The sequence below is a fragment of the Globicephala melas genome, chromosome 2, assembly GCF_963455315.2.
Source record: "Globicephala melas chromosome 2, mGloMel1.2, whole genome shotgun sequence".
NCBI lineage: Eukaryota > Metazoa > Chordata > Mammalia > Artiodactyla > Delphinidae > Globicephala > Globicephala melas.
In genome coordinates this window covers 59,459,264-59,481,912 of record NC_083315.2, presented here as the reverse complement: position 1 = coordinate 59,481,912, position 22,649 = coordinate 59,459,264, and the positions used below count along the sequence as shown (strand labels likewise).

Sequence of the window (22,649 nt, the reverse complement as noted above, 5' to 3'; positions counted from 1 at the left end):
GATCGCGAGCTCTGGGTATGGAGGGATCTCTGCAGAGCCCCCCACTTATGGGTCCTGGCCACGTTCCACGAGGCGGAGGCTTTCGGTGTGGCAACAGGAGTTGGCTGTGCCTCTGGTCTACTCTATGGTTGCCTTGCTGTGTAAGACTCTGGACAAGCCTCTTCTCCTCTTTCTCAATCCCCTCTTGGTTCTCTGGGGGCCCTTCCGGCAGGGATCTACCAGGATTCTGGGTTTCCTCCCCGAAACTTCTGAGCGTGGGGGAGGCTCTAGGAGGCTGGATGCTGAAATGCGAAAGGCATTGTGGGGAGGGGTGGTCCAGGGGCAGCACCACGGGGAGAGGAAATCTTCTCCCTTGCCCTAACTCTCGGTTCAGGTGTTACAGATGTCGAGCACAAGGGATAGGTGATGCCGCTCAGCTGGTCGGTGCTCTCTACCCCCAATGCAGCTGTGCTCAGGCCTCAGCCACCCCCTCCCACCTCCCCCCAGAGCACAGACAGCTCTCCAGCTGCTTTTCTTCTGAGGACGTCAACCTGCTTCCAGGGCTTGGGGTATTCCCTGGGACCCAGAATCTGTCTCCATTGCCCATGACCCTGGGAAACCCTCTAGAGGGAAAGGACCAGAGAGTGGTGGCTCCTCGGCAACTCGAGGGCCTTCTGAGGATGCTGTGTTTCAGGTCCATCGCTGACCACATGATGGACGCTCGGGCCATGTACAGGGACAGCTGACTTTTCAGAACCCTTGCTGCTTGCTCTGCCTTTGAGAAGCAGCACTCCTGGTCCTCTTGTTGGAAGGGTAAAGACCAGCAGAAATCTGCCTTGTGAAAATCTCCAGGGAGCTGAGGGAAGGCACCTCTGGTGGTCCCCCTCTGCCCCCAGCCTTGGGATCCCCAAGTCCCCCTCCCTCCTCATTTTTGCTGCTCCAACCTCTTGAGAGATGAATAGAGAGGAACAGACCCTGGTGGCCTAGTGGTTAGGATTCCAGGCTTTCACTGCTGTGGCCCGGGTTCAATCCCTGGTCAGGGAACTGAGATCCTGCAAGCCGCGCGGTGCGGCCACAGGTGGGAATTTGGGCCCCATCTCTCCTGGTGGCTGAGGTCTGGCGAGATGGCCTACCCTGGTGGAGTGCAGGCTCGTGTGGCCAAGGGCCCAGTGCACGGTCAGACAAACAACACACGGCTGTCCAGAACCTCTTATCCAGAAGCACCGTTTATCCAGGCCCCATGGAGCTGAGTGTCCCCAAGTACCCCCCCCCAGTCCTCAGGGGAGCACAGGCACCGCGGGGGGCCATGGCCTGAGACCCTGCCCGCTCCCCAGCCCAGCCCACTCTCGGGCCACAGACCCATGCTTGTCTAGCCATCAGCCCATCAAGGCGGGGCCCTGGGAATGAGCTGGCCTCAGACCCTCCTCTATTCCTCACCCCAGGGGCTCCAGCAGTCTGGGCTAGCTCAGCACCACGCTAAATAGCTTCCTTGCAATGCCCCTTAAATAAACCCATCCCAGAGCAACCCCCCCACCTTACACCCTGGATACGTTACTCCACTGGCTTATGCCTTCTAGAGAGTGGGAGGACTCTCTCCTCCTGCCCTCTGCTCCAGGAAATACCATCTCCCTAAAAAACCAAGGGAAAAAGTTCTCCTCTCAGTCCTGGGGCAGAGATGAGGGGAGGCCTGGCTTGGAGCGGAAAAGCCAGGAATCCCCATCTGTCCCTCCCTTCCCTTTCTTCTCCTTGCCTTCTTAGCAGCCTGGGTCAGGTGTGACTTACCCAAGGTCACAGACCCAGGACCCAGAGTCCTGACCATCTAGGAAGTGGCTCTGGTTTTGACAGCCCACACTAGCTCCAGGGCAGGGGACTGACTCCAAGCCTGCCTCTGCCCTTGGCCCCTTGCAGTTCTCCTGGCTCAGAGTGAGCTGGGGAGGTTGCAGCTCTTGACTCCACTTGGTCCCGGACCCCTGGGGCTTCCTCTCAGCACCCTCCACCCCTGGTGTCCCCAGGGCTCTCTGGGGCCGGGGCCTGAGCAAGCCTGTCTCTGGCCCCATCAGCATCTGGGCCCAGGCCAGGCCTCACACCCAGTACTGGCCGTTCTTGAGGGCAGGGTTGGATGTCCGGCAGAACTGCAGCAGCTCTGGGTCAGGCTGCCCCCCTGGCGCGGCCCCCTGGCCAGGCACCGCTGTGAGGGGGATGGCCTGGCCCGGCTCCACCTTGCGGAAGGTCTCCGTGTCGCCGGCCAGGCCATTTCGGGGCTTGGCAGTCAGCACCTGGACGTTGTGCTTGCCCATCTTGTTCCGTTTGCGGAGGTAGAAGAGCAGAGGCACGATGAGTGCCAGGAGCAGGAGGACCAGGCACACAGGGACGATGATGCTGAACATGTTGGCCTCGAGAAAGCCCAGGAAGCGCCCCCTGGCCGCGGTGGGCGTGGGGCTGGAGGCCGCCAGGCCTGGCTCACCAGTGGGGGCGCTGCTCCCTGGCTCCCCTGCTTCTGTCCGAGCAGGCAGACTGAGCAGGGCCACTCTGTAGGGCCGGGCTGCGTTGTAAGGCTCCGTGGCAAAGTCCAGTGAGGCCACGGCAGGAGGGACACCCCTGGCCCACAGCTCCAGAGTGAGACTGTCGCCGGCAGGTCCAGGAGAGCTACCCTCCGGCCTGCCCACCTCCAGCCCCAGCCTCCCGTCCTCAAGGTCCTGCTGGGTGAACTGCTCCACAAGCTGGCCGCCCCTGGGCTCTGTCCTGGTCCGGGGCACTCGGACCACGCGGCCGTGCCGGGGTCCCGCCAGGAGCCGGAAACGCGGCACACTGCCTGTGCGGTTGGCCAGCTCGCCCGCATCTAAGACAGTGGGGTCCAGGCGTAGGGTGGCACCCTGGGGCCACGGCCCACCTGTCCACACATGCAGCAGAGCCCTCACGGTGACATTCACCGTGGCGGATGCGTTGGCACCCCTGGCCAGTGCCAGGATGCTGAATTGGTCGTGAGAGGAGGAGAAGCTGGTGAAAGCAAAGACCACTTCGCCCTGGTCTACCTGGAACTGGCTGAAGGCTGTGGCAGGCTGCCCGTGCACCAGGAGATGCCCATGCCGGGGCCCCTGGGTGAGGCGGTAGGCTGCGTCTGCCTCCTCCCGATCGGAAACCACCCGGAGCTGCTGCCGGCTCAGGGAGGCGCGCCCTGAAGCTTGGGGCACCTCTAGGGGTGCCCGCAGCTGCACCTCAATGGCCGAGGGCAAGACGTCCACGGCCAGGGACATGGGCAGGGGAGGGCTGGCCCCATCAGACACACTCAGTTGGAAGATGCCCGCCACGCTGCTCCCATTGGCCACAAAGGCCAGCCGCCCTGCATCCACGTCGGCCTGAGTGAAGCAGGTCACAGGCCCCGGGCTGGCCCCTGCCAGGCTCAGGAAGCCATTGTGGGGGGCCCGCTGCACCTGGTACTCGATCTCCCCCGGAGCCGAGTCTGGGTCCACCACGCTCAGCTGGGCCCGGGAGACGGGGCTGCGGGAGCCCCGGGTGAGCCGGAGCGGGATGGAGGTCTGCGGCTGCGGCGGCCGCTCATTCACATCCCGCACCGTGATGGCGAAAGCCTCTGAGGTTTGGGGTCCCGCCACGGAGGCCCCCGCGGGCCCCTGGAGGTGGGCACGGAAGTGGAAGCCGTCCTGCTGGGTGCCCCCGCCGCCGTGGGAGTATACAAGCTGTCCTGCGGCCAGCTCAGACTGCAGGAAGTGGGGCCGCCCGATGTGGAGGGGCTCCTCGGACACCCACAGCTGGCCCCGCTGGGGGAACTGTGTGACCTGGAAGAGCACATCGTGCTCCGAGCGCCGGGGGGCCGGAACGCTGGCCAGGAAGTTGGAGGCATCGAGGGCGGCTGTGGTGATTTCGGCCCGCTGGCCTTCCGAGACCCAGAGACCTGGGGGTGGGACACAGGCTATGAAGGTCCCGTCCACTGAGGGGAGAGCCATGGACCCTCAGATTAGGGTCCCCAAGGCCAGGTTTGTCCCTCCCTCCTCAGACCAGGTACCCCAGGTTGGGGCTCAGGGTCCCAGGAGGACCAGGATCGTGTCCCTCCTTCTGACCTCAAAGCCTCCCCACCTGCCCACCCTCCCTATAATTTACCAGGTCCTGGGAGTTGACATGAGCTGCTGACCTTGGCCTTGTGTCCCCTCCTATCTGGGCCTCTCCCAGTGTCCAGCCCCCCCAACGTTGCCATCCCACCATGCTGTTCACCTTTGTTCTTCCAGAGGCGGCTGGGGCGCTGGGGACAGGTAGCTTCAAAAGACACAGTCACAGCAAGGGTGGCGGCCATGTCAGGGGCAGGTGGTGAGGACAGCTGGAGCTCCAGGGCGTCATGGGCCTCCCAGAAGGGCTCGGGGGGCATCTCGTGCTCATACAGAACATTCCCAGCATATACCTGCGGGGAGAGCCCATTACTGGGACGAGAGGCAGGTCCAGCTCATGGTGCCCAGGAGCACTGGGCACTTGGGTCTCCCTGGCAGCCCCTCGGAGCCCAGCCTCCCTGGAGGATCTCCCCACTGTGCCTCGCTCTATGTCTGTAGCCCATGCTCTCCCTCACCAACTCAGTGGGTCGCCAGAAAACAGTCACGTGACAGTGAAGAGCCAGGCTCTAGAGCCAGATGCCTGTGTCAAATCCCAGCTCTGCCACGTTGGGCAAGTCACCTCAAACCTCTGAGCCCCTGGGAAAAGCAATGCTCTATCCGTGCTTCTCTCGACAGCAGGCCTTTCCTCTTTTGCATGAAATCCCTTACCCTCTTCCTTAGTGAAGACACTGCTTCTATCAACTCCTGTCTTTCTCCCATGGCATCCATTTCCCCCCAAACGGATTATTCCCATCCTTACGCAACTATGCTATCCGCCCACCGTAAAGAAGAAACTTCTCGACTTCACTTTTTACACCAACATTTGCTGTCCCACCTCCCGCACTTTTGCTCTTCTTTGCTGCAAAAATCCAAAAAGAATAGTCTATACTCTCCCCCGTGCTGTCTCGAGTGCACTCCACCCAGGCTTCCACTCCTGTTGTCACCAAGGGCACGACGGCCTCTGTGTTGCTGGACCCGGTGGCTGGTTCTCAGAGGCACTGGACACAATTGAGCATTCCTTCCCCCAGCCCACCCGGTGGCTTCCAGGAAGTTCTGCTCCCTTGGTTTTCCTCCAACCTCACTAGTCGCTTCTTCACAGATGCTCTGGCTGGTCCCTCCCCTTCTCCGCAATGTCTGTGGCTTGGCCTTGAGACTCTGTCTACAGGCACTGCCCATGTGCTCTTAGTGGGTCTCATGTCCTCAAATGCCAGCCATGAGATGACCCCCTTATTTGTATCTCCAGCCCGGGCTGTGCTCTCCTGAACTCCAGGCTCGTAGCCACCTGCTTCCTGGGCAGCTCCTCGAGGATGTCCGAGGGACATCTCAAACTCAGCATGTCCCAGACAATCCCTGACCTGCCCCACCTCTCCCAGCCTTCCCACTCCAGAGGGCACAGCTCTGTTCTTCCAGTGGCTCAGGCCCCACACCCTGGAGTCACCCCTGATTCCTCTCCTCCCCTCACACACCATCATCTCTGGTCTGGATTACCACAAGAGCCTCTTAACTGTGTCCTGGCTTTGGCCCCTGCTCCACCCCCCTCTACAGTTTGTCCTTCATGCAAAAATCAGAGTGAGTCTTTAAAAACGAAAGTCAGGTTCTGTCTCTCTTGCTCAGACAGTGAAATGGCTCGCCACCATTTGGCTTCAAAGACCCCATGTGACCCCGTTACCCATGACCTCACCTCCTCCAACTCCTCCCATGGCAACTCCACTCCAGCCACACCCACTGTTCTCTAGGGCCCTCCGCTGTTAAACACCAAGGAATAGTCTCCACTTCCATCAAGAAATCCGTTCCCTCCCCCTTCTAATCCCAGTGTGTCCTCTTGGCTTATCTTCTGTTTTCCCCTCTTAGGAGACACAGGGAACTATTTTCCTTCTCTCAGAAAAACAAGACTTATGCAATAGTGAGATGGAAGCCGACTGGGGTCACGGTGTGCAGGAGATTCTAGGAGCAGCGGGGTTGTGGTGAAGTGGGGAGCCCCGCATGGTCGAGAAGGGGAGCAGAGCCCAGTCAGAGGGGTAGCTGCTCTTCAGCTGATGGCCGGAAGAGGGAACACAGGCCTTTTAAGAAACGGAAATCAGGGTTTTGGTTTTTTTGGGTGTGTGTGATTCCCCTAATTTTAAAATATTAAATGCATGTGCAGGCCAAATAAAACACATCTGTGGGCCAGCTGTGGCCCGCGAGGACTGCCAGCTGTAACCTCTGGCTCAGGCTGACGGGTGGGCAGGAAGGAAACGGAGACCCTCAGGAGTGGGGGTGACAGCCTGGATGCCTGCGTACAGGAGCTACTTGTGGGTGGGAGGTGTCTGGCTGGGGATGAAGTAAGTCACAGGCAAGGTGGGGAGGGGTCCCTGACCTCTGGGAATCAGTAGTGTCCTTCGGTCAAAGAATCTTGGCCTAGCAGTCCGAAGGCATAGCCCTGGTTTTGCTTCTTACTAGCCATGGGCTCTAAATAGAGTCACCTGACCTTCGTGAGCCTCAGTTTCCTTATCTGTAAAATGGGGACACCTGGTCCCTGCCCTACCCAGCTCAGAGTATTGTGGCACAGTGGCACTGTCAGATACCACCCAGTCCTGCCCTGCCCACTTCTCCAAGGGGGGAGGGTGTGTCTGCCACGAAGCCTCCTCCCAGCTTCCCCGGGTGGCGCTGCCAGCCTGGCCCCCTGGTGGCCATTCAATTCAGTCCTTCAGATTGCTGGGGTGTGAGGGAAGCACTGCAGGGTGGGGGAGGGGCCTGAAGGGCTCATCCTGTTCCCTCCCCCTTCCTGGGCATCCGATGACAAAGCCTCCCAGGGATTCAGGTGCACAGCTGCTGCAGCCTGCTCAATATTTCATTGTGGGGAGGGGCAGGAAGGGAGCCATGGCAGAAGCTGGGAGAACAGAGAACCCAGGCCTGGGGGATGTTGATGTCAGCGACCTGAGAAATCTTCCCACCCTCGTTAAAGTTACTTCCTTCCCCATGCCTGAAAGACCACCTCCACCGCACTCCGCCTTCACGGAGATCCAAGGCTGCCCTGGAATGCTTGGTACCTCCTGCACTTAGAAGGGGCCTTAATTTAAGCGATGGCTGCTGGCCCCACTGGCACAGTTAGCACAGAGAGCTCTGTGATGCCAGCAGAGGCAGCCTAGAGGTCTGCCTCTTCCCACGGCTGGTGGCCTCTGCTGTGCTCTGGGATAGCTGTGTCCTGAAGCTGCCACGGATGGATGGCAGCTCCACTCCCAGCTTGACTTACTCGTCTGCTTCTGTCCACTCGTCTGCTTTCAGGACCCACTCTGCTTCTGGCTGGCTCTTGACCTGAGCCCCAGGCTCACACCTCTGCCCACAAGCCCAACAGCTGCCTTTATCTCAAACTCTATTCCCTCCAGACCAAACACTGCCCCTGACCAGCCACTGGATTGTCTAGGGTCCCCTACGCAGTGTGCCTTTTCCAGCCCCCTAGGGTCCAACAGCAGTTCCTTCTGGAAGCCAAGCCCCAGAACCTGATCCCTGCCCTGGGACCCTATAGCCCTGATTCCCCGCATCCTTCTTCCTCCCCCTGGAACGCTAAGCCCCATCTGCCCTACCAGCCTGGTAGCTCCTGGAGGGCGGGGCATGCAGAACCTGGACCACGGCAGCCCCAGGGAGTGGCTGCCAACGAGGCTGGAGCTGGTACCCGTGTCTACACGTGTGTCCAGGGGCAGAGTGGGCCACTTGACGCTGGATGGAGTCTAAGCGGTGGCTGTAGAGAGTGGTCCTTACCTCTGCCTGAGTGAAATTCTCCAGGGCCTCCCCGGTGCTGCCCTGCTGGGTGTGGAATAGCCGGCCAAGCCGGGGCCCCCGTACCACACGGTAGAACAGGTGGTGGGGGTCGATGCCTGTGCTGGAACTGGCTCTCAAGCTCTGGCTGCTGAGTGGCTGGATGGACCCTGCGAGAGGCAAAAGGGGACGGTCAGCCTCTGACCAGGAGGCAGGGCAAGGCCTGTGACTGCTGGGGAGGCAGCCTGCCCCTGGCATGGCACACCCACCTGGGCAGATGGTCAGCGTCCGGCTGCCCTCCAGTGAGAGGAGCAGCTGCTTCTGGGCCGTCACTCGGAAGAAGTGTCCAGTGGAAGTATGCTCGCCATCAGAGAGGATGAAGCGGAAGCCTCCGTCTGGGGCTCCTAGGACAAACGTGGAGTTGGGTCTCGCTGGCCCACGCCGGCGCCCATCCTCGGGGCACCCCCACCTCTCGGCACCCACCTCTGTGTGAGAACAGCACGAGCCCGCCGTCAAGCTGGGCCTGGGTGAAGCTGTGGACCTCGGCGCCCGGCGCTGTCCGCAGCACCACCTGTCCGTTGCTGGGCTCCTCAAGGGTGTAGACCAGGTCCTCGGGGCCTGAGTCGCTGTCTGTGCCCCTAAGGGCCTCCGGAGGGATGGGCACAGTGGCCCCCTCCCACATCTGGGGATACAAGCGTGCGAAGGTTCTGCCCCCACCAAGCTTACCCACTTCTTTCCTCCCTGGCCCTGGGGCCACCATCAGGGCTCCAACCACACTGCCATCTGGGCTCCCCTGCGCAAAGGGTCCTCCACCTCATTCATCTTCCCCTGTTGGCCCAGGGCTCCCACGCCCAGGCTCCCTGCTCTCCATCTGCTCTAGTCCTGCTTGTCCGTCAAGGCCAGCTCATGAACCCCAAGAAGACCCCAGCTCTCACCCCCTCCCCAGAGATCCCCAACCCTGACCCAAAGTGCTGCTCAGTGTGGCTCACTGGCAGGGCAGGGGTTTCCCTTCAGACCCTCCATGGTGAGTCTGGGCAGGGGCTGGCACACGATGGGAATCGTGATTTTTGTCTGCCCAGGATACTTAGAAATGGGCTCCCTTTCCTGGTGAGGGATGGGGCGGGAGGCTTGGTGAGCTGGAGAGGCCAGGGTCTTGCAGCACTGGGATGGGGGCCCAGGTGTTCCCAGTGCAATCACGAGCCCCCAGGCAGGTGGGTGAAGGCTTCCTGGGGGCAGGCAGCCCCACCCCACGCTCAGAGTGAAGGGGATCCCCCCTCAAGCCTCCCACCTGCGAGCAGGGCAGGATCCTGTTCCTGTTCCAAGGGTCCTGTTACAGGTCCTGCTGCGTCAGCAACTTATGAGCGGTACTGGGGAGGGGCTCCCATACCTGGAAAACTGAGCCCTCTCGGATTCCCTCCCCCACCAAGGCTGACCTCAGCCAGAGCTCTGGAAAGAAGGCGGCAAGGCATAGATGCCAGGCTTTAGCACCGGGCTCCTGGCACAAACACGGTGGACAGCACCACCTGGTGGCTGAAGTGCTACACAGCACCATCTGACTGTGGGTCCAGGGCAGCCCTTAGCCTGAAACCTAACCTCTGCTGGCCTCCCCACCACGGGGCTGCTCTCCACAGGCACATCCTACACGACCAAAGATTCCCAGAGCCCCACGTCACAGGCAGCCCAAGTCAGCCTTCTTTTGAAACCTTCCATGGCTGCTGCTGACCCAGAGTCCACACTCTAGAAGTCAGCATTCAAGGCCCTGCCCATTTGCTACCCTGCTGTGCGGCCCTGGTCAAGCCACACCCTTTCTGTTCCACCAGTGACTTCTACTGTGACCCTGGAGAAGTCTCGTCACCTTTCTGGGCCTCAACTTCCACCTCTGCTGGATGGCAGCACCACTACTCTGCAGTAGCGTAAGAGGCAGGGGATCGGCCAGCCAAGCGGTGGCCTTCACTTGCTGGCGGTGGGAGTAGAGAGCAGTTGGAATCCACCCTTAAGGGTCTGAAAGAGCTTTCTTCAGGAGTCCTGGTCCTGAGCCATGGAAAAAGCTTCCTGATGAGGGTGAGTCCAGGGAACAGCAGGACCAAGCATGTCCATTCACAAGGCTGTCTATTGCACTTATAAGTGTCCAGTGATAAAGCCCCACACCTGTGTTCTATTTTCAGTGCAGTTGCTCTTCTCTCTTCCCAATAACCTAGTGAGGCATGTGGCAGGATCCCCATTTTACAGAGGAGGAAACTGAGGCTCACAGACGGGGAGCTATGTGCTGGCCTCTCTCTGTGAGGGGAGGTGGGAGGTGGTCCTAGAATGCTCTCACCTGCAGGCCTGTGTTTGTGGTGAGGATGGGGGGTTGGTCGTTGACAGGCAGGATGGTGATGGTGAAGGTCACGGGACGGCTCTGGCGGTCCATCTCTGAGGCATTAGCCACTAGGACGAAACTGTCTGCCAGCGTCTCGCTCCCGTCATGCACATAGAGAACCAGCTGCTGTTCCACCTGCAGGCAGGCCCAGGGCTAGAGGTCAGGCCCCAGCAGGCCTGAGACCCATGGTGGGTCTCAGGCCCAGCACGTTTCATGCCCTGCCTTTGGGTGCAGGAGGAGATTGACTCCTCCAGAGCTTCCGTTTCTGCAGGTGGCAATGGGGACAATCATTTCTCCCAGAGCAAAGGAATGAAGGAGTGGAGGAAATGGGGACATTCATCTCTCTCTGCCAGTGAGGGAGGGTGAGATGAGGTGCTCTGTAAATGCGGGCTCCTGCCTCCTATCTGTGCATACCCCCAGACTCTGCCCCCAGAGCTGGGCTGCACCCTGGGCCTCCCTGACCATACCTCTCTCCAGGAGAAGGTGCTGAGGGTCCTGTCTTGAGGTCCTTCCTCTCTCTTCAGGACCCCATGCTGGGGTGGCTCCAGCACCTGCAGGTCAAGGCCCGGCAGCGTGGGGAAGTAGGGCCCAGTGATGCGGAGCAGTGGAGGGGCCAGCGTGCGGGTGCCGCCCTCGGGGACGCTGAAGTTCAGCGCCTCCAGTGGGATGGCAGCGGGCAGCACCTCCAGCTCCACGTGGATGCCCTCGAGGGGCGCACCCAGGCCTGAGGACACATCCAGGGAGAAGACATCACTCCAGGCCTCAGGGCGGGAGTGCAGGTACAGGAGCCTGCCCGCGTCCACCGCCTCCTGAGAGAAGCTGTGCACAGGGTCCAGGCTGGGCAGCTCGGCTGCCGTGGCGCCGTGGGACAACATCACCAGGTGGCCAGAGCGCGGTGGGGTCTTCACTGAGAACACAATGTCTGCCGGTGGCACGGCCTCCTGGGCTGCCTGGTTAGGAGAGGGGTCACAGAAGGAGGCTGTTGAAGCCTCTGAGGTACACACTCCCTCGGCGACGCACACAATCACACATCCTCAGATTCAGTGACACGGACACACAGTCTCACCACACACAAAGGTTTGGACAGAGACACATATATGTTGCACACGTGTGCACACACACACACACACACACACACACACACACACTGACTCCCCCTGCCGTGCTACTGCCACAAGAGGGCGCCCCATCCTTCTCAGCGACACAGACTCCTACAGTACAGGCCCCAGGCAGCTTGCAGACCCTAGTCCAGTCTAGGGCCTGGAGGGAAGGTGCTTCCTCATCTGATGGTCCAGCCATAAAAGGCTATACACCACCCCCAAACTCACATTCCTGTTCTGTCCCTCTGCCTGGAATACTGTCCCCTCATTCTCTGCTGTTAAATCCCAGACTCTTCAAAGCCTGGCTCAAATGCTGCCTTCTCCCGGCAGAAGACTTCCCGACAACAGACATGTTTAGTCACAGTCTGCCCTAAAGTCCAGACAGCCAGAACCACAAGAGGCTCAGAAGTTGGCAGTGTAAGAGAATAAGGCCCAGAGAGGGCAAGCAACTGGTGTGAGGTTGCACAGCAAGGCAATGGGTCTGCTGGATGGCCTGTGGTTGCTCTGTGAGGTTCCTGGGTGGTCAGCAGGCCTGTCCAGACCCTGAGGTCTGGTCTGGGGAAAGAACTGAGGACATGGGGAACTTCCCTGGTGGTCCAGTGGTTAAGAATCCACCTTCCAATGCAGAGGACGTGGGTTTGATCCCTGGTCGGGGGAATTAAGATCCCACATGCCTCGGGGCAACTAAGCCTGCAAGCTGCAACAAAGGCCCTGCATGCCTCAACTAAGACCCAATGCAGCCAAAAATAAAAATAAATAGATAAATATTTAAAAAAAAAAAGAACTGAGGACATGGGAGCTGGGCGGTGGGGGCAACCAAGCCTGTCTTCAAGGCCTATAGTCCTCAAAGTTTGTACCTGTTAAAATCCTCCAGAGAGCCTACTCTTGTTCGAATAGATTCCCAGGCTCCATATCAGAGTCTATGGTCTGGGTGGGACCCAGGAATTTGAATGGTTGGCCACAGCATGTACATGTGTGCACATGACATGTGGAGGAACACGTAACCCATAGGCAGCCATATGTACAATAAACTCCCCAGAAACCCTCAGGCACCCAACATGCACATGTACAGTTACATACCTAAGGCACATACACACACTGGCCCAGAAGCCACCACAGGCACATCCCAAATCATCCAAGCACGCGTGGCATGAAGGCTGGAGGGAAGGATCCCCTTCACCTGGCCCATACCCCTGCTCACGCCCTCAGCCCTTTACCTCCAGCTGGTCTCTTCTGATCTCAGCCGCCTCCCCCTGGAAGACATAGATCTTCTTGTTCTGGACCAGGTGCAGTGGGGCCAGCGGCCCCTCTAGGGCAATGGTCACTTGTAGGGCGGCATCTGTGTGCACAGGCCCTGCCTCCACAGAGAAGCCCAGGGTATCACGGGGGCTGAGGCTGCCGTTGTGGCTGTAGAGAATGGCCCCATCCAGCAGGTCCTGCTGGGAGAAGGTTGTGACTGGCTGGCCAGCCCGGAGCAGCAGCCCCCAGCGTGGGCCAGCTGTGACATGGTAGTGGACCTCATCCCCACCGCGGATATCTAGGTTGGTGTCCAGGTGGAGCACAGCTGTGTCGATGGTGCCCTGGCCTCCTTGAGGGACCACAAGGCTGGAGCCGTTGGCCACACGGAGGTAGGGCTCTGAGGCCTGAACTTCGAGCAGCGCTGTGGCCTGGTGCTGCCCATCGGACACCTGCAGCTGGATCCAGCCGCGGTCGGCTCCCGAGTGCACGAACAGGACCCGCCTCTTCCTGAGGTCCTCCTGGGTGAAGCGGTAGATGGGCCGAGTGGGCTCATCTACAGCCACGATGCTGCCGAAGAGGAGGTCCTTGCGGGTCAGCACCAGCTGAGCATCAGCAAAGCCGGAGTCAGCATCGCTGAAGGCCATGTCATCGGTGGTCAGCAGCCGCTGCCCACCGCGGGCCACGTGGAAGACGCGGCTGACGGTCTGCACAGGGGCGTGGTCATTCACGGGCTGGATGGCCACCCGGAAGACACCCCGTACCTCCTCCCAGGCCACGTCACCACTGCCCTCACCCTGGCGGGTAGCCACAAAGGGGATGTCATCTTCCGTGGTCTCAGAGTCGTCATGCTGATAGACCAGCCGGCCGTGTAGCAGGTCCTCATTGGTGAAGGATGTCACCACGGGGACACTGTCCTGTGCCCCCTGCCACACCAACCTGCCGTGGCGGGGCCGCTCCATGACCTCATAGAGGTAGCTGGCACTGTTGAGACTCTTGACAAAGAGGTGATCGGCAGAGAGGACGCCCTCGCCACCCTCAGGCACGGAGAGGAGGACGTTGGTGAGGACAGGGGCGTCCGGATCACCACCGATGTGGATGGGGAAGGTGTACAGTGGGGAGAAGTGTGGCGGGGCTGTGACCCGGAAACGGAAGGAGTCCTCGACTGCCTCTGAGGCACGTGCTGTGGCCCCATAAGTCAACCGGCCAGCCTGCAGGTCATCCTGGGTGAAGCTCTGACCGTCCGACAGCCGCAGGCCCTGCAGCTGAAGATTACCCTTCCTGGGGGCCTGAACCACCTCATAGTGGAAGGCGGTGGGGTTCGGGCCTGCCTCCTCCAGGGTGGCTTCCAGGTGGGCTGTGGTGATGGCCTCCTGCTGGGCGTTCTGGGGGTGCAGAGGCTCCAGCCGCAGCAGCCACACCGTGGCTCTCTGGACTGTCACTGGGAAGGACAGATTGCGCAGGGTCTCCTGGCCCACCTGCACCTCCAGGGCCACGTTCTCCACGGTGTCCTCGGCACGGTGCTGCGGGTCGGTGCTCAGGTACCTCACGCGGCCCTGCTCCACGTCCCGCTGGTGGAAGGCCTGTGTGGCCCGCCACTCGGTGCCCTCCACCCCGCCCGCCCCCTGCTTCTGCAGCTCCCCAAACTGCAGGGCCCTGGTGAGTCGGAACAGCACGCTCACATCCTGCCCCACAGCATTTGTCTCAACCGACAGGTTGGAGGGCAAGACAGGTGCAGTGGAACCCTGGGCCAGGCGCAGCCCCGTGTTGTGGCGGACCTGAATGGCCGGTCGGACGGCCACCACCTTCAGCGTGACCGGGGGGCTGGCTTGCAGCCCATCGCTGACCCGGAACGTCAGGTCCGGGGCGGGCCCGCCGCGGTGGACGTACACTAGGCTGCCCGCATCCAGCTCCCGGCAGGAGAACTCGGTCGCTGGCTCCCCAGGCTGGTCTTGGCGCTCCACAGGGAGGCCGGCGGGGACACCGAGGAGCTGGAAGGTGAGGCCCTCGCAGGCGGAGTCTGGGTCATCGGCCTGGAAGACCTCCGGCCCCAGCAGCTTCTGAGTGTGTTCCAGGATCACCATGTGGCTGCCATGCGGGAAGATGATGCGGGGCGGGTCGTTGACGGGGTTTATCTGAATGGGCAGGATGTACGTTTGGCCCCTCCGAAGGCAGGAGGGCACGGGCCCCCGAGCTGTCACCGACACCTCAAGCACAAGCTGGTCGGAGGTGTCCTCGGAGCCATCGTGGACGAAGCGGGCCTTGCGGTTCACCACATCCAGGAGGGTGAACATTTTCCGTGCCTGGGCACCCGGGATGTCCAGCTCCAGCTCGCCGTGGCGGGCCCCACGGCTCACGCTGAACAGCACCTGGGATTTGCGCAGCTCGGCCTCGCTCAGATCCAGCGTGGGCTGCACGTGCCGCCACTCCAGCCAGGCTGTGCCGCCCTCGGCCACCACCAGCGGGCGGACGGTCAGCAGCTGGGTGAAATTGGCAAAGATCGGAGGCAGCCCTGGTTCAGGGGCGCAGGGCTCAGGCAGCTCCATGGCCGGCCAAGCCTCAGGTGCCAGGGTGGAGAAAGCTTCGTATGGGCCGTAGGCATCCTCCTCCTCCTCCTCCAGCCTGCAGCCAGCCTCCATGCTGCGAGTCAGCAAGGCTTCCCGGAGCCCCCGTCTCTGACCATTGATGCTGAGATCCTCCAGGCAGCCCAGCAGGGAGACGTTGACAGCCAGGCCCAGGCGGTGTTCCTGGAGATGGCGAGAGCCCTCTGCATCCAGCCCTCCAAGGAGGAGACTGCCTCGTGGCTCTAGGTAGCTAAGGACCCCACGGTTGGAAGTACGTGTGGGGTACTGGTCCACGGAGATTTCCAGCCTGTGAGCATCCACGTGGACGCTGACCTCGTGGGGCTGCCCATCGGCCACAGGCACACTGTTGTGGAGCAATACGGTGCCCTGGCCCTTCTCCACCACAGCCCGCAGGTGGCCCTCAAATATGTCCACGTAGATGAAGTCCCCATGCCGGCCCCCTGCCTGGAAGGCCAGGGGCGCCTGCCGGCTCCGTGTGGTGAGTGTAAACTCCAGGGTGCCTTCGTCCCGAGTGCCCCAGGCAGGGAAGGCAGCCAGTGAGTGGGGCCCAGAGAAGCCCATGGCCACGTCATCACCGGCAGAGAACTCCTCAGCACAGCCCTCAGGCACGTCTGGGGTCAGTGGCCGAAGGAGGTTGCGGCCATTGAGGGTGGCTGTGTGGAGGCAACCCCGCAGGGGTCGGCTGGCTCTGCTCACGTAGGGCAGGCCAAGGCTCCCGGTGCCCCCCAGGAAGAGCCCATAGGGGACCTCCAGGGGGGCCTGCTGGACTTGGGCGGAGGCATTCAGGAGCCCATCGACTGACAACAAGGCCCAGCTGTCTGACACGGTCAGCCCCACAGTGTGGGGAATGGAGTCGCTCAGCAGTGTCTCTGCCAGGGTCTGCATCCTCACCTCCTCCTGGCCCAGGATAAATCTGACCTGAGGAGAGACGGGGGAATGGGGGATGGGGGAGGCACACTGAATCCATCACTTCTGCAGTAAAAGCATAACTGGTCCCCCACACTTGGGGTCCCCAGAGCAGAGGGCCTAGGACAAAGGCTTCTCACGCCACTCCTCTCCCTTTCCTGCCGTCTCTTTACGCATCCCCCAAACACTCACCAAAGTGATCTCTGTGCCAGGCCTGGATGGGCTCAGGGGACCCCGATGTGAATCCGATGTGGTCCCTGCCCACACAGACCTGTCATACAGCAAGATGCTTTCCTAGGGATTCAGCCTAGATTCCTTTATGTCTCCCCTCTTTCCTTGGGTGAGAGGTGCTAGAAAAATCACCTTGGCATACGGAAGATTCTTCCCCTGGCACAACGGGCACCTGGGAATCCCCTGATGAGTCCCCCTAAGTAGACCAAAACACCGTGGGGTCACTGAGGCAGCCAGGCTCACTGTTCAGAAATGGGGAGCCCAATCAGATGCTCTGTGTTTTGACCTGTCCAAGGGGAGGTCCTTGGGGAGAGAAGAGAGACATGGTTCTGTCCCCAGGACACTGACACCAGAGCTGGCTCTGGTGTGGTGTTCCCACAACCAGATGGTAAAATGGGTGGTACGGAAGCTGAAAGAGCAGAGCACTAAGAACGTATGGCCTTGAGAGTCCACGTATGGAGCACCTTTCTAGGGGTGTGGCATCAATATACCTGGCAGGGAGGAAGAGCATCAGTGCTAGGTTGTACCAGGCCATGTTCAACAGTGACACCTTGTGGCAGTGAGAAGCAATGGCAGCATCAGATGGACTGAAAGCAGCTGAGGGATTCAGAGGACCAGAGGCCTCTCTCCCCTGGGGTGTGGAAGCAGATGGCTCCCCCAAATTTGGACTAAGACCTCATGTTCTCAAACTCTTCATGGTTAGGGGGAAGCCTCAAGAGAGAGCCAGAAGACTCTTTGCCAATAAAGCTTGTGGTGACTTGAAGGATGAAACGGAAAACTGAGGAAGCTGTGGCAGTATTGGTCGTTCCATCGACAGACCGTGGTGAATCAGGGTGATTGGTGCTACGCTAGAGGAGCGCACGGGGGTGCTGGGACCCAGGAGAGGGGACCCAGTCCAGGTGAGGAAGGGATGCCCATGCTGAGACTTCAAGGAGAGGCTGGAGTTAGGCAGGTGCAGGGAACGAGCGAGGCTTGCACGAGGCAGAGGGAGTGTAGTGAGCAAAAGCGAGAGACCACAAGGCAGCAGGGAGCTGAAAGCAGCCAGGGTGGTCAGGACACAAAGGACCGGCCAGGGGTCGTGGTGAGAAGTGTGGCTAGAGGGCAGGAGGGCAGAGCTGGTTCACGAGGAAGTCACACCTTCTGGGATGTTTCTGTCCATCTCACAGTGGGGAACTTGAGACCTCAAGGCAAAAGTGACTTCCACAAGGTCACACAGCCGGTTGGGGGCCACTCAAAGCTAGAGAAGGAATCCAGCAGGGAGATGTCACTGACCTGCAGGCGTCCAGAGTGGAGCTGCAGGAGGAGGTAGTCAGCCGGGCCTGCCGCCAGGAGAAGCAGGGCTTCGGGCTGGGACGTAGAAAACTCCAGCTGTAGGTCTATGTCAGTCAGAGACATGGCCACAGGAACCTCCAGGTGGTTCTCTCCGAAGAAGGAGGCTGTGTGACAGAGAGAGCTGTGGTGAAGCTTAGCCCCTTGCCTGGAGGAGAGGTGCTGCAGGGTGGACGGGTGGGCTGCAGGGAGGGCACTGCATGCTGGTACACCCTCACGGTTCTTCTATGTGGCGCTCTCCCGTGACCTCAGCTGGTCCCAGCACCTGCTTGGTCCTGGCACCAGAAGGCACGGCCTCACCTTGTGTCCAGCCCAGACCCTGGCTCTGAAGGAGGCCAGATCCAGCATTTCAAGTATCTCAGGTCTCTTCCTCGGAGGTTTCTGGGGCCAGAGGCCTCTGGCAGCTCTGGCTCTCTTCCCCTGGGCCCCAGAGGAATCTCCATCCTGGGTCTGGCTCAAAGGGAAATGGTCACTGGCCTGATCACCTGGCTCGATGGTCAAAACCCCCAGGAATGAAGCTCTAGGAGAACCACCTCTACCCAAACTGATCTCTGCTCAAATTCCTTCTAAGCGCCCGTATGGTTTAGCCCCTGGGTTGGCTGGGACCACAGCTGGGCTCTGGTGGTGGTAAGTCAGGCAACCCACCCATCCCTGCATCTCTCTTGGGCCATGCTCCCAGCCGTCTTTGGGGGTCAGGGGGGGCAGCTTGTTGGCCTGAGTCCATCAAAGAGCAAAGGCTCTGAGGCTAGACGGAAACCACGTGCAGTGCCGGACCCAAAATGGGCCAAACTTCCTCCATCACCCTGTATCGCTTCCTGCTGCTTAGCTATTAAAGGTCCCCGGTGAGCGGTCAGATCCGGCCCCTTTATTTCCACCATGGCCAGGAAGCCAGGGATGACAAGAGCTGAGTTCTTCAAGCCTCGGTCTGAGGCTGAAGACAAGGCCTGGGAGGGGATGATGGCCTGACGGGCAGGCCAGAGGGCCTCCCAAGACAGGAGGTCATATTTGGGGTTTCCCAGGGTCAGGGGTCCCTGGGTAGGGACACCTCCTCTTTTTAAGTTGTCACCCCCTCCAGGCAGTTTCCCCAAATTAGCCTCCCTTGGCCTCTAACCTGATGCCACAATTTCTGGTCCATTCCTTTTGTGGAGTTTAGTGCCAAATATAATGTTGACTCTCCCCACTTGACACCCAGGGCTGGGGAGACGGGAATGGGTTACAGAGATGATTCACCCCACCTTGGGCTTCTCTTAAATCCGGTGAGAGTGAGTAAAGGCTGATGGCCTTGATAGGAATGATCTGGCACCAGCCATACACATGCTGGTCCCCGGGCAGCCTGAGCCAGCTGACATGCACCTGAAGAAGTAGCATCAACCACTGGAGGAGTCCCAGACGTGTATGTCCTAAGGGCAGCCAACACAGCCTGGAGGGATGGAGGGATGCCCAAGAAGGATGACGCTCTTCCCCGCGGGGTTGAGCTGAAAGCCCTTCTACTTATCCCCTCTGGCCAGCACTTGCTGGCAACACCAGAGCCTTGTCTGCGAAGCTAAAGGAATCAAAGGAGAACTGCAAAACCATCCAGGCGGACACAGCCCAGCAGGCCCAGGACACCTCGGTGCCCGTGAGGGACAGACCAGGGAACTGGCAGCTGGCAGGCACCTACGGGGGTGCCTTATCTGCAAGATCATCGATTCTTAAGGACAAAACGCAGCACGCTAAGCTGAGGGCAGCCGCAGCCGAAGAGTGGGGGCAGGTGGCCCCAGAGGGTGGGGCCACCACGGTGGCACATAGGAACTCAGGACGGCTGGCAAGAGCTGATTGTTACATTTTCAGGAATTTTGCAAGCCAGGTGACGTTGCCCAGTGAGAATATTTATACCACGGGAAGAGGCAAACACTGCAAATCAGGGCTACCTGTCTCCAGGAGAGTCTGTTGCTAAACATTTACCTGCCTGCCACGCAGGAGTTGGGGGCCCACTGCTTCCCCTGTGTGGGAGTGAGCACAAGCCCTCACCCATACTCCCTTTCGCTAAAGGTGGATGTCAACCTGTCAGGGCACAGTCAAGCAGAGGAGCAGGCAGGAACTTAAGTAGCTGGCTGTCTCTAACTCCTGAACCACCTGCCTCCAGCACCCTCCCAGCAGGGGAGAGTAGCAGCTTGTTAGGCCTGGTTCTCCAGGCCAGAGTGGGAGGGTGACAGGAAGCAGAGGTTCTTTCCAGAGAGCTGGGGGCTGAATGGGCCCATTGAGGGGCTGAGCCCTGCTGTTTCCTGCGGGGCCAGGCGGGAAAGGGCTCACACAAGCTGCCTTGTGCTGCTGGGAGCGCACAGGCCGGGCAGCCCCCTCGCCCCAACGGAGGCCTCTGAGGCCTTGCTGGCCAGGATTTTGGAAACTCTGACAGTGCCACTCCCCCCACCTCCTGGTCTCCTTCTGCTGCCTCTCTTACTGTCTCTGATGGGCTGCAGTTGTAAGAACCCAGAGTCCCTTTTCTGGGCTGGGGGCAGGGGGACAGTTGGAGAGGGACTTCGAATGGAGAGGGGATGCAGGATAAAGAAGTCATGAGCTTGGAGTCAATCCTGGAGGGCTTCCTGGGGGAGGTGAGGGTTGTGTAGAGGAGCAGAGAGGGAGGGAAATGGGCAGTCTCAGAGGGAAGCAAGGACAAGAGACTGGCAGGGATATACAGGTTCTGGAAATGTTGAAGACCGAGGAGTAGAGAGAAAAGAAGCATGGGCCACACCAGGCTCAGCAGCCTGAGAGGGCTGCCAGGGCAGTGGGGGGAGGAGAGGAGGCATCATTACTGCCTGGAGAACTGTCCTTGACTCTCCTGGGCCAAGAAGACCCATGATTCATCAAAACACCAGTTCAGGCCTGCAGCAGCTATGCGTGCTGCCCTCTGGGCCAGAAGAAGGGTCCCAACTCAGGCCTCAGTGTCACCATTCCGTAAAATGGGCACTCCTTCCCACTCTTTCCTTCTCCTGTCTGTGGGGATTAGTCCTGGAGGTCCCTTTCTGGTCTGGGTCTGCTCTCGAATGTGACTGTGCGGAGGGTTAATGGTGTGGACTGCTTGGGTGGCTCCAGGCCTTTGGCATGGGGGGGGCAGGATGCCCCAAAGGGTCTGGGGGACAAGTAGGAGGGTCAGGACGAGTGCCACAGGTATGGGCTTCTCTGCCTGGAAGAGGATACACAGCTGAATGTCCAGGGGGGTGTAGATGTGTACTTGCATGTGTGTGCAAGTGTGTGGGTGGCTGCTGGGAGTGTATTTTGGGTTTGCATAAGGCTGTGTGCTTGTGCATGTGTATGCGTGTGGGCTGGGAGCTGCCAGGACAGAGCAGTGATTGTGCCCAGGCCTGTCCTGCCCCTCGGTGCCCGCCCGCCATGACTTTGGCTGTGCCTGGCTCCATGAAAGGGGCAGTGTGTTCCTGGAGGGTTGCAGCCCCTCCCACCCGGCACCCATCCACCCGAGAGGTTTGCTGAAGGTGGAGAATCCCACAGCTTCCCACCCTTCCTGCCCACGAACAGGGCGCTGCTGTCTGGGCCCAGGGTGGGCGCTCCATCCCTCTTCCTGAGAGGAGGGCTGGGGGCACAGAAAGAGTCTGTATCCGTCCCCACTGTGGCCCTTTCTCACACAGGGGGATGAAGCCTAGGCCAAGGTCCCCCAACAAGCCACCCTCTGGCACAGCATGGGTTATGCTGGCATCTCCTGGCTCCCTGGGCCACTCCTAGGATGTTTATGAATGGGGACCTGGTCCCTGTCCCTGGGGGACCCCAAACATGAGGCTTACTTCCATCATGGCGCTCAACCCTCTGCCTATTAGCGGGGTTTTGGCCTCTCAGTCTCTCTCAGGCTCCCCACTCCCTCCCAGGCTGGCCAGGGGCAGGGTCTCAAGCATGAGTGCCTTTCCAGTCTTGGGGCTGCTGCAGACCCTGCTCCTTCTGGGTCCTCAGAACCCCTGGGGCTGGCCAGTCTGTCTCTCTCCCCGTCTCTGTCCCACATCTCCCTTGTCTCTGCCTCTGCTTTTCCTCTTCTCTCCCTCTCTTGGTCTTTGGCCCCCCTCTTCCCTCTGTCCCATCCCGGCTGTAACTGGGAGTACCGCCCTTGCCCCAGAACAGTCCAGAGAGCCAGATGTGCCTCCCCAGCCCCGGGACCCTCGCTTCTTGGTGATGGGTTCCACAACATCAGATTCTCTGTGGCCCTTGTCTGCAGTAGGGTACTTGGCTTCCACTTACCAGACAGACAAACTGAGGCTCCAGGGGAGAAGCAATCTGACAGAGAGAAGCAGAAAGCCTGCAGCTCCTGGCCTTGCCACCTGTTGGCACCCCACCCCAGGCAGTCAATCTCTGTGCGCTCCCTCCCACCACATTCCTGGTTGCCTGGGAGCAGCCAGGCGGCCCCAGAGCCGGCATGCGTCACGGGCAGCGGCAGCATTCCTGGGTGTCTGCTGCTGCCTGACTTTATAAGGGAGAAAGTTTGGGAGCCCAGAGCTGCCGGCAGGATGGCCGGTGGAAAGTGCCCGGCCCCACAGTCAAGGGTGGGTGGTGGGAGACCTGGACGTGAGGATGTGGGGAAGGTACAACCAGTGGTACCAAGGCGGAGCAGGAGGTGAGAGACGGATGGGGAGAGACTTGGGAACCATTATTCATTCATTCATTCATTCATTCACGCACAAATATAATAATGTAGCGACGGGGATGGAAGAGGAGAACTAACCTGGGAGATACAGAAAGCCTGAGAAAGGCAGTAAAAGTGAGAATGAGACATAAAGACCCCCTCCTCCACAAAGACTGAACTCAGGGATCCAGACGGAGGCCTGAGGAAGGAGATGGGGGAGGAAAAACCAAGAGAGACAGAAAAGGCAGGATGTTGGCAGTGAGCCTGCTGCTGTGCACAGGATCCAGGAGAGTGAGGAGGGGGCACCCCACCAGCCAGCTGCGGAGGGAGGGGCGAAGCTGGGCTCTTCCACCGTAGCCTCTTGGGGTTTGGCACCAGGGGTGACAGATGCTGGTTCCAGATCCCGGCCCTGGGTAGGCAGTGGTGAGGCTGGGAGAGTCCCCCTGAGGGAGTCTGACGGGGAGCTGCGGGGTGGGATGTTCCGGGAGG

General features: G+C 60.2%; 1 protein-coding gene across 2 annotated transcripts in view; it reads right to left on the bottom strand.

Annotated features, from left to right (window-relative positions):
* Positions 1-1,219: 1,219 nt before the first annotated feature.
* Positions 1,220-22,649, bottom strand: part of CSPG4 (chondroitin sulfate proteoglycan 4) — a 35,383-nt gene continuing 13,953 nt past the window's right edge. For both annotated transcript variants that reach the window (XM_030874914.2, XM_030874915.2), the window contains exons 2-10: positions 17,501-17,664; positions 12,488-16,009; positions 10,638-11,120; positions 10,129-10,305; positions 8,295-8,493; positions 8,081-8,215; positions 7,815-7,981; positions 4,207-4,390; positions 1,220-3,889 (exon numbers count right to left, since the gene is read on the bottom strand). In XM_030874914.2, the coding sequence (XP_030730774.2) occupies positions 2,061-3,889; positions 4,207-4,390; positions 7,815-7,981; positions 8,081-8,215; positions 8,295-8,493; positions 10,129-10,305; positions 10,638-11,120; positions 12,488-16,009; positions 17,501-17,664 (6,860 nt within the window). In that variant the 3' untranslated portion in view covers positions 1,220-2,060. The remainder of the gene's footprint in view (positions 3,890-4,206; positions 4,391-7,814; positions 7,982-8,080; positions 8,216-8,294; positions 8,494-10,128; positions 10,306-10,637; positions 11,121-12,487; positions 16,010-17,500; positions 17,665-22,649) is intronic.